The sequence below is a fragment of the Lathamus discolor genome, chromosome 3, assembly GCF_037157495.1.
Source record: "Lathamus discolor isolate bLatDis1 chromosome 3, bLatDis1.hap1, whole genome shotgun sequence".
In the NCBI taxonomy this organism is placed as follows: domain Eukaryota; kingdom Metazoa; phylum Chordata; class Aves; order Psittaciformes; family Psittacidae; genus Lathamus; species Lathamus discolor.
Window position 1 is genome coordinate 71,721,256 of NC_088886.1, and position 10,997 is coordinate 71,732,252.

The 10,997-nt window shown below is 55.5% G+C and overlaps 1 protein-coding gene across 1 annotated transcript; it reads right to left on the reverse strand.

Moving 5' to 3' along the window:
• Positions 1–4,991: 4,991 nt before the first annotated feature.
• On the reverse strand, positions 4,992–10,297 carry LOC136009660 (putative methyltransferase DDB_G0268948). Its single transcript, XM_065669735.1, has 7 exons — positions 10,218–10,297; positions 8,968–9,089; positions 8,537–8,697; positions 8,064–8,277; positions 7,419–7,519; positions 6,559–6,696; positions 4,992–5,406 (listed from the first exon to the last, which is right to left on the reverse strand). The coding sequence occupies exons 2-7, from the start codon at positions 9,076–9,078 to the stop codon at positions 5,316–5,318; spliced, it is 816 nt and encodes a 271-aa protein (XP_065525807.1). The 5' UTR covers positions 9,079–9,089; positions 10,218–10,297; the 3' UTR covers positions 4,992–5,315.
• Positions 10,298–10,997: the final 700 nt, after the last annotated feature.

The window sequence follows — 10,997 nt, forward strand, 5'->3', positions numbered from 1 at the left end:
GCACTTTGTCCCCAGAGCCTTTCTGCTGGCAATGGACGCACAGGGGGTGTCCCTGGGCTAGGAGAATTCACCCCACCAGGACAGAGCTGGGGCTCCCTACAGGCATCCCCGCAGCCGTGTCCAGGGCAGGAAGAGACTCTAGCGCTTCCTGAAGAGAAGACAAGTCAGAAGCCCCATCCTCACCCAGCAAGGGAGGTTTCATTCTGCTGCTCGCCCAAGCACACGGCCACAGACACAGGACCAGCCTCGCACCAGTGATGGGCTTTCTTCCCCCAGCTGTCTTCCTGGGACCCACCACCCTCCGGGGAGGCACCAAGCAGGGTCAAAGCCTTTGCTCCCCACCCTGGGCAAGCTGAGCCAGCACCCGGTGACCCCAGTGGTGATATACCCAGGGTCAGGCACCCTTGGCCAGGGCAAGGAGGCTCAGACTCTGCAGCCGTGGCAGGAGCATACCTGAGAGCCCCAGAACCACACTGAAACACCTCCAGCCCCACAAGCCTCCTCCAGGAGCGCCCTCTGAAGCAGGGAGCAGAGGTGTCAGTTCCGCCTTTCTTACCCACGCACCCAGGTGTAACCAAGAGAGGCCACAACCCTCCCCATGGCATCGGGGCAGCATTCCTGCCAAGTGCAGGAATTACAGGAAAGGGAAGATCCCAGCAGAGGCTGTGACTGGACTGAAAATACCCAAAAGGCAAACAGGAGGGAACCTGTGCCATGCTGTGCCCAGCGTTGAACCCTGTTGCCTCTATCTGCCCCACCACAAAAAACAGCCTCTAATCTTCCCTTTGAACAACAGTGGGCTGTTGGCCCTGTGGCAACAAGCCCAAAATGTTCCCGAGTGTGCTGTCGGCAAGAAACCTCCTGAGGGCTGAAGCAGCAATGCCGGGCAATCCTGGGGCGGAGGAGCTGCTGCTACACCCGCACCAGCCAGCAAACCACGAGGGATGGTCACACAGTGGGTGAGAACAGCCCCTTTCCAGCTCGGCCTTACGGGGCAGCACACAGCTCCCAGCTTAGCCCGGGCAGGGGAAGCGCAAACAGCCCTTTCTACCTAAAGCCCATCTGTCCCATGGAACCACGCAGGGCCCAGGAAAGCAGTGTAACCATGAAGTGCAGTTATTGCCATGCCAGCAGGTGCTCTACAGCCTCTCTTACAAAAGAGGAATCACAGCACCTTGTTCTCAGCTGGTTTTATTCCCAACTGTGTAAGAAATGCAGAAAGTTTCTCAGCTGTTACTGTGATTCTCATCCGCACGTGCAGCCAACCCCCAGTCTGAAACAGGACCCTTCCTGTGCAGCCCTGGGGAGACTGGAGGACCAAGCTGGACTGGAACCCAAGAGCTGGCATAAGCCCTTGTCTGCTTTCCACACATCCAAATCGTAAGCCCCAAAATTAATCTTCCCAAGGAGTAAGAGTGGCACCAAGTGGGCTATTAGGAGACAAACCGCTTTTGCCTTCCTTCCTTCCTTCCAGCCCAGCTCAGGAGAAGGGTTTCCTCTCACCGTGCATTGCACCCCAGCACACAGACGTGCCTCACCCAGAACTCCACAGGGGTCTCACGAAAAGAAACTCCCATCATCTCCAGCATCCTGAAACGAAGGACAAGAAGGGTCTCACTCTGCTCAGCCATCTGCCACCTGACATGGTGTGACACCCACAACCAGAGATGAACCAGAATCGTTTGGGTTGAAGGGGACCTTAAAGCTCATCCTGTTCCAACCCCTGCTACGGGCAGGGACACCTTCTGCTAGAGCAGGGAGCTCCAAGCCCCTGTGTCCAACCTGGCCTTGAACACTGCCAGGGATGGGGCAGCCACAGCTTCTCCGGGCTGTTGAGAGGTGGCACCTCAGCAGAAAATCCCGATGGATATAAAAATAAACACGGCCCCAGGGAGAAAGGGGAGGAAGCACGTCCAGGCCCTGCCTGGAACTCTTCAGGTCTCAGTGGAGCAGCAGGAGAGTGATGGTGGCTCAAGGTCTCACATGGTGGAGGCCAGCCAGCTCGTAGGGCAGTTCCTGTGGGGTGCTTCTTTCTCCAGAACAAGGCAGGGGCCAGGCTGGGGTGTTTTGGCATCTCCAGCAGCCACCAGTGGGGCTGGAGCAAGGTCCACAGCACCCAGAGAGTGATGTCCAGCACCCAAGATGATGTCCAGTGCCTGCTGTGCTGGGATGGCCTCATCTGCACCTTCAGGACCCAGAGCAGGACCGGAAGATGGCCCTGCCCTGGCATGCACACAGACCCACCAGGAACCGCTGCCACAGGCTCCTGCCAAGGACGGGGCTGGGGACACTTGGGTCACTTGTCAAGTCCCAGAGCAGCATCACATCCTTGTGGGACTCAGTTTGGCTTCTCTTTCCCACCACTGTGGCTTTTAGCTCTCGGGCGTCATTTCTGGTTGCAGAAGTAAATGAAACCTCATGTCTTCATGCAGGCACAGGGAGATCCACAGGAACAAAGGAAAAGCGAAAGCTGAGCGGTGAAACTGCGGCCACAAGCGCAGCCCCCAGCACTCAGGCTGGCTGCGATGAAAGGCTGAAGATCATAGAATCGTATCATCACAGACAGGTTTGGGTTGGAAGGGACCTTAAAGCCAAGCCCCTGTGTCCAACCTGGCCTTGAACGCTGCCAGGGATGGGCAGCCACAGCTTCTCTGGGCACCCTGTGCCAGCGCCTCAGCAAGGTCTCCTGGGCACCTTGCTTGGATGCATGTGTTCCACTTGCCGCCAACTGTAGCTGAGCAGCAGTGAGGGACTGTCACTGGTGGGACGCGGTCTCGCCATGCTGGGCATCGGCACCCCGGCAAACACCTCACACAGTGGTGCCATGCTCCAGCACATCCCAGTCCCAGCCCCGCCAGCAAAGCCTGGCTGTGCTGGGCACGGCTCCTGCAGAGGCGCTTGTGTCAGCTCCTGCCATGACTGCACAGGGACCCCAAAGCCAGCACGGGCTGGCGACACCATGCTGTGCCCTGTGGGGTCTGCAGGGTGCTGGGGACCAGCCGCAGACATCGCTCCAGCCCTGGTGGCTCCCAGCCCCACCTGCAGGCAGTGCTGCGCTAGGAGAGTGGTGGCGATGGAGCTCCCTCCTCAATGCACACAGCCCGGCAGAGCCACTGGAATGCCTCAGACAAGAAATTCCGGTACACGGGAAGTTCTGGGTGCAAGAAGGAAAGTGAAACCGGGCACGGCCGCAGGCAGGGGAGGCAACTGCCCGTGACTCATCGGCTGCTGCGTGTTGCCAGCATGGAAAAGCCTTGGCCACAAGTCACGCTGCGAGAGCAGGTGAGGGGGAGCCTGGATCGCTCCTTCCTGAGCCCTTTTGGAGCTTGTCTGGGATGAACTGGCTCCTGCCAAAGTCACCAGGCTTGGAAAAGAAGAGAGAAAGAACGAAAAATGCTGTTCCCAAAACCCAGCTTAAAAAATAACCTTCCTGGGAGATGTGCAGGAGCCCATGGCCACGTGCTGAGGCAGGAGAGGGACATCGGGTGGCCTCCACTTGGCACCATCTCCGGAATTGTACCCACCAGCCCAGTGGGTCAGTGCCAGCAAAGTGCTGCTGGCCCCACTGTGCACCCCAGAACCCTTCACCGCCTCTTGGTGCCGTGGGGCTGGCTTGTGCCACACTGTGTGTCCCACGCTGGTGATGCAACCCCTGGTCTTACATCACTGCCAGTCACCTCCTGCATCACCCTGGGGCTGTGCTGAGCGTCGCGCAGCGCTGGGGAGGGAAGGGCTGGTAGCTCCAGAGTTATCCAGTTATCCCCAGTTATCGGGAAGAGAAAGAAACCTGTTCAATTTAAAGAAAACCCCCAAACAGCACTTTGTCCCCAGAGCCTTTCTGCTGGCAATGGACGCACAGGGGGTGTCCCTGGGCTAGGAGAATTCACCCCACCAGGACAGAGCTGGGGCTCCCTACAGGCATCCCCGCAGCCGTGTCCAGGGCAGGAAGAGACTCTAGCGCTTCCTGAAGAGAAGACAAGTCAGAAGCCCCATCCTCACCCAGCAAGGGAGGTTTCATTCTGCTGCTCGCCCAAGCACACGGCCACAGACACAGGACCAGCCTCGCACCAGTGATGGGCTTTCTTCCCCCAGCTGTCTTCCTGGGACCCACCACCCTCCGGGGAGGCACCAAGCAGGGTCAAAGCCTTTGCTCCCCACCCTGGGCAAGCTGAGCCAGCACCCGGTGACCCCAGTGGTGATATACCCAGGGTCAGGCACCCTTGGCCAGGGCAAGGAGGCTCAGACTCTGCAGCCGTGGCAGGAGCATACCTGAGAGCCCCAGAACCACACTGAAACACCTCCAGCCCCACAAGCCTCCTCCAGGAGCGCCCTCTGAAGCAGGGAGCAGAGGTGTCAGTTCCGCCTTTCTTACCCACGCACCCAGGTGTAACCAAGAGAGGCCACAACCCTCCCCATGGCATCGGGGCAGCATTCCTGCCAAGTGCAGGAATTACAGGAAAGGGAAGATCCCAGCAGAGGCTGTGACTGGACTGAAAATACCCAAAAGGCAAACAGGAGGGAACCTGTGCCATGCTGTGCCCAGCGTTGAACCCTGTTGCCTCTATCTGCCCCACCACAAAAAACAGCCTCTAATCTTCCCTTTGAACAACAGTGGGCTGTTGGCCCTGTGGCAACAAGCCCAAAATGTTCCCGAGTGTGCTGTCGGCAAGAAACCTCCTGAGGGCTGAAGCAGCAATGCCGGGCAATCCTGGGGCGGAGGAGCTGCTGCTACACCCGCACCAGCCAGCAAACCACGAGGGATGGTCACACAGTGGGTGAGAACAGCCCCTTTCCAGCTCGGCCTTACGGGGCAGCACACAGCTCCCAGCTTAGCCCGGGCAGGGGAAGCGCAAACAGCCCTTTCTACCTAAAGCCCATCTGTCCCATGGAACCACGCAGGGCCCAGGAAAGCAGTGTAACCATGAAGTGCAGTTATTGCCATGCCAGCAGGTGCTCTACAGCCTCTCTTACAAAAGAGGAATCACAGCACCTTGTTCTCAGCTGGTTTTATTCCCAACTGTGTAAGAAATGCAGAAAGTTTCTCAGCTGTTACTGTGATTCTCATCCGCACGTGCAGCCAACCCCCAGTCTGAAACAGGACCCTTCCTGTGCAGCCCTGGGGAGACTGGAGGACCAAGCTGGACTGGAACCCAAGAGCTGGCATAAGCCCTTGTCTGCTTTCCACACATCCAAATCGTAAGCCCCAAAATTAATCTTCCCAAGGAGTAAGAGTGGCACCAAGTGGGCTATTAGGAGACAAACCGCTTTTGCCTTCCTTCCTTCCTTCCAGCCCAGCTCAGGAGAAGGGTTTCCTCTCACCGTGCATTGCACCCCAGCACACAGACGTGCCTCACCCAGAACTCCACAGGGGTCTCACGAAAAGAAACTCCCATCATCTCCAGCATCCTGAAACGAAGGACAAGAAGGGTCTCACTCTGCTCAGCCATCTGCCACCTGACATGGTGTGACACCCACAACCAGAGATGAACCAGAATCGTTTGGGTTGAAGGGGACCTTAAAGCTCATCCTGTTCCAACCCCTGCTACGGGCAGGGACACCTTCTGCTAGAGCAGGGAGCTCCAAGCCCCTGTGTCCAACCTGGCCTTGAACACTGCCAGGGATGGGGCAGCCACAGCTTCTCCGGGCACCCTGTGCCAGCGCCTCAGCACCCTCACAGGGAAGAGCTTCTGCCTAAGAGCTCATCTCAGTCTCCCCTGTTCTGGCAGGTTAAAGCCATTCCCCTTGGCCTGTCCCTACAGGCCCTTGTCCAAAGCCCTCTCCAGGTTTCCTGGAGCCCCTTTAGGCACTGGAGCTGCTCTAACATCTCCCCTTCAGGAGCCTCCTCTTCTCCAGGCTGAACCAGCCCAGCTCGCTCAGCCTGGCTCCAGACCAGAGCTGCTCCAGCCCTCGCAGCATCTCCGTGGCCTCCTCTGGACTTGCTTCAACAGCTCCATGTCCCTCTTGTGTTGACCAGAACTCTTTGAGCGTGACCATCCAGCCAATTCCTTTTTCACCAAGTTGTCCATCCATGCATACATGCCTCCCCAGTTTAGAGGCAAGGCTGCCATGTGGGACAGTGTCAAATGCCTTGCACAGAGGTCTTAATGTCAGATGCTTCCAACACATACACAGAGGTTGTCCTGATCAGTGAGTAAGTCAGCAGGTACACTTGCCCCTTCCCAGCTTTGCAGCAGGCCCTTGTTGTGGGCCAAAACAGGCTGGTCAAGATGCAAGTGTCAGTGTTTTCTCTTGTCCTCTGCTAGTCAAGAGGACAGCAAAGAAACCCAAGACATCTCTGAGATGAGACTTAGCATGGATACATCAGTGCAAGCCCACTGTACAGCTACATGGACTTAAAAAGCTTTAAGTCAACTGACTCAAACGGATGTCAATAATTCTGTGATGAGCTGAGGATCTGCTGTTTAACCTCTGACGAGTATCCCTCCACAATGGGGGAAAGGAGGGAGCACATCACTGCCCAGCTCACTTCCACCTTTGAAAGGGTCTCCACAACCTCACCCTCCATGCCCTGCTTGTTTTCCCAAGCAGATTCCTCACCTCTTTTCTGTCTCTTGGAGGAGGGATTTTGCAGCTTCAGGGTCATTCTTCATAAAGGCTTGATATGGAGAAGATGACTCTAAGTAACCCACCACACCAGCGACGGTCATGGGAATTTTATCAAAGATATCGGTAATTCTAGGAGACATGGGGGAGAAAGCGGCATTGGCAAGTTAAGTCTTAAAGGCAGTGGAACAAGTACCGCAGATTGACAAGGTGGTGAATACTTGATACCATGAAATACCAACACATGGAAACAACATCCAGTTGTGGCATTTGGTAGGTAAGAAGCTCCAACTGATGCACTACTAGAGAAGCAGAGATGGTTCTAAGGACCATCTAACACAGTCTGTGACTTGATCAGCCCTTTCAGTACAGGCCTATTCCCCCCTCCAGGAGCCAGGACACTAACATGTCTGCACCACCACTGCCAACATGTCCTTTATGCCTGCAGAGTCAGCCCCTGCCCCAGGCCTTGGTGGGGAGGCAGGCACTGGCTCCCTGCAGTTCTTGGCAGGTTCTTTCACTCACTCCATTGTTCCCCCTTCATCCATTAAGTGATCAGCCCAGGCCCTCAAATTATCATAATTCACCATTAAAAAATCCCTAACCCAGTTCTGCCTTGAGCAGGAAGGGCTCTTGCACCCCTCAGACCTCACATGCTGGCCCAGCATAGACCCACATCCAATTCAGCAGAAGTGGAAGTGCAGCCCGTGTTGGCCACAATGCAAAGGCATGTGCTGGAAGCTGGCAGCTGCCTGCTCTGGCAAACCCAACTCTGTCTGGACTGGTGGCAGAGAGAGGAGCAGAGACGCCACCTCCATCCACTGCTGGTGCTGCGCCGAGGGGGTTCTGCTCACCTTTTCTTGTCTGGGAATGGCAAGGCCTCGAAGATCTCTTTGTAGTCTTCCAAGACAAGTTTTATTCTGTGATGTGAGTATTTTAAAAGCAGGTCCCAGCACTGTAAAGGCAGTATATTAAAAACCAAACACAGCCCTCCTGAAAGCTCTCAGTTGCACTTGTCCCTAGATCTGATGCATTCATAAACGTACCTTTTTTCTTAAACACTCTTGGCATTAAAATACACCAAAATCTTTCTTAGCATCAAGAACTTGAGAATACTCTTTTATTATAGAGATAAGGGTCCTGTCCTGCTCCCTGCACTGCTGTTACTCATAGTGGAAAGTCTCCTTTTATCAAGTTATTAAAACACTCTCTGTCAAGAAACATCACTAAAAAAACCCTCTTTCTTTACTTCCCATTCTTTTCACTGTGAACAGAGCAAAAGAAGTCTCTTCGACAATACCAGCCCTCCACATCTGCTCTGCAGCCCTTCTCTCCACATCAGAGTCTGCCCTATTAATCCTAATGCCCTCTTTTCCTCATCCATCCATCTTGTCATATACCCCAAGCCCACTACTTTCCTCTCTGCCTCTAAGTACTACACACTTCCCCCTGCCCAGACCAGGAGGGGAAGCCCTGAGGTTTAGGTTTCATCACCTCACCTCCCTGAAGACCTGGGTCAGTTTTTCAGAGCACTTTCCATAGTGCAGACTCATGTCCACGGTGTAGGTGCTGATGGCCATGCAACCACCTGGCCTGACCACACGCTTTGCTTCCCTCATGAACTTCCCAGTATCAAACCAATGCGCAGCGGTGAACGATGTCAGGAGGTCCACTGAGGAATCCTCGAACGGCAGCTCCTCTGCAGGGCACACACTGGAAGGGGAAAGGAAACGGGCAGCGTGTAATATGGGAATTAGAGAGTAGCACATTAAGTCAGTGGGTATTTCTTGGAGTTGATGATGACCACCTGGGATGCAAGACTATGGATACTCAAAGTCTAGGATAGTGCCTGCTCACACCAAGAATTCCATCTAATAGGATTTTCCTTGGTGCCAGCTGGCTCTTATAACAGTGGCACTCACAAAACGCCACCTCCACATGAGGACCTGAATTTTGCTGCCCCAGCACTCACAGGTAGGAGACATTGGGCATGGAGGGGCCCCCCTTGGCCTCCTGGATCTGTGCTTCGCTGATGTCCGTTCCCACCACTTTCTTGAAGTGCTGCGCAAGGAACCGGGTGCCTTGTCCAGACCCACAGCCGACATCTACCACCAGCTCAGCAGGGTTTATACTCTGCGGGGAGGAGGGGATGCATCTCAGCAAACCATCACCCTATTTTGGTGCTTTCACTCCATTCCTTCCCCCAGCATCCACACAGGAACAGACTTGGCATGATACAACCCATGGAAAAGGCTCTTCGATGCCCACATCTTGCATTAAGCCCTACTGATCTATCCTTCCCAGTGTCACCAACCAAGGTGATACTCTCATCAAGGCAAATGCCACCACCCCACCAAATGCCACCACCCCATTTTCCCTTCGGCCTGGCCATACCCCACTCACCTTCTCCTGCAGGTAGGTGAGAATGGTTCGCTGCAGCTCTTTGCCCGGTGCAAACCTGTATTTCTGGTAGATGGCTGCATGTTCCCTGGCCTCGAACATCTGGGTGGCCATGCTGGGCTGACCTGGCATGTGGGAGGAGGCAGCCAGTTGGGTTTGTCACCACAGGATCCAACTCCTCAGCACGTGACCGCAAGCGCTGGAGTCTCCAGCTGCTGGTTGGGGCCCAGGGAGGACCTTGCCCGTGAGGCTCCAGGCAGAGAGTGCGAACATGCTCTCCAGGCATCCTTCCCACAAGCATGAGCTAATCTCAAAGCAAACCAGTGGTGTCTGACAAGGAAAAGCCTTCTAGGTTTTTAAATCCTTCCTCTCCTTACTCCTTTGCTCTCCCCATCCACCTGGGTGCCTTCTGAAATAAATCACCACTCCCTCCAGCTGGATTCTCTGTGAAATTCGGGGGGACCGAGCAGAGCATCGGAAAAAATCTGACCGCAGAAAAGTTTTGTTTCTAAAGGAAATCCATGTTTTAGCGTTAGCAACACAATCACAGCAACTCCACCCTGCTTTCCTGAACCACCCAGCATTCCTTTTGTTCCTTGCTGCCTCAGAAGTGTCACTTTTAAATACAGGCTCACCCCCACAGGCAGGTGAGCTTGGCCTCACTGCAGGACCCCTTAGGCCTCCCGTCACATCAGCCCCACATACACAGCACCATCTGCCCAGCATTCAGAGCTGCTTTCACAGGTACAGCACATAGAACCCTTGCTCGCCCATCAATTTACCCCCCTCCAGGTCCTATCAACCACACTGGGCAGGCTCCCACATGCCCCGATGGGCTTCATGATCTTAAAAGTCTTTCCCAACCTAGCTGATTCTATAGCATGCTGCTCTTCACACATCGCACTGTACCGGAAGGCTCTTGGCTGTATGACTACACCTCAGTAGCGTGAGGACAGAGCCCAGGAGCCTGCCCAAAGGCCTCCCTGCAGCTTGACCAGCAACTGCCCCTCTCACGTGCTCACAACAAGCAAGGCAGAAGGATGCAACGACAGCGAGTGACACAACTATCAACCATCAGGCAGTAAAGGGTTATTGCATGTCGCGGGGCAAGAAGAGACCTGAACTGCTCCCAGCAGGCAACAGCAACCCTGCCAACACCCTTTTCGGAGGGGAGCCCTCGAGGTGCCTTACATGCGCTCACACCAGCAACCCCCCCTCTCCCATCTCCCGTGCGGCTTCAACCCTCCTCTTACCGCTCCCGGCCCCAGCAGCTCCCAGCGCGCCCCGCTGCCGGGCTCCGCTCCGGGCCACGGCGAACGGCCGGCACCGCCCACCCCGCCGGGGCAAGGACCGGAAGACAACGCCCGACGCCTCCGGCCCGCCGGGATGCGGCCGCGCTGGAGTCTTTGCGCGGTTCTTGCGCCTGTGATGAGCTACGGACCGCGAGCCGGGGAGCGGTGCGGGGGGCAGCAGGTGCTGCAGGAGAACAGGACTGACGTGCTGCGGGCACCCCAGAACTGTACTGACCTGGGTGCTGGTGTCCAGCAGGGGGTAAAGGCGCAAGCAGAGCCTCGTATGATGTCTGCACCGACTATAGGACACAGTGTTGGTATTCCAGGACTAGGCAAAGCCCCTCCCCTGGTCTGGGGCAGGATTTTACCCACTTGCATGCTATAGCAATGCTCATTTCATACAGCATGAAGCCAGCATGGCCCTGGCTCGTTTGACATTCCCTTCAGTGTGTATTCTGCACAGCACTGTGAATCTATGCTCAGTAACACAAACTTTAAGCCCTTCCTAATGTAAAGATCATCAGTGAAACTCCCCCGGGGGCTGCAGATGGAGGCTGCCTTGAAACAGTTCGCAGCATGGGTTGAAGTTACTGGGCTCGTGTCCTGAGTATTTCACCTGGGTCATCTGTTTCTAGTTATACCTGGTGTGTCTGTGTGTATGTGTGTGTGTATCTGCACCAAGGGAAAACACAACGCAACCACCACACCTCCCCATGTTTTCATAGCCTGCAATGTCCTGCA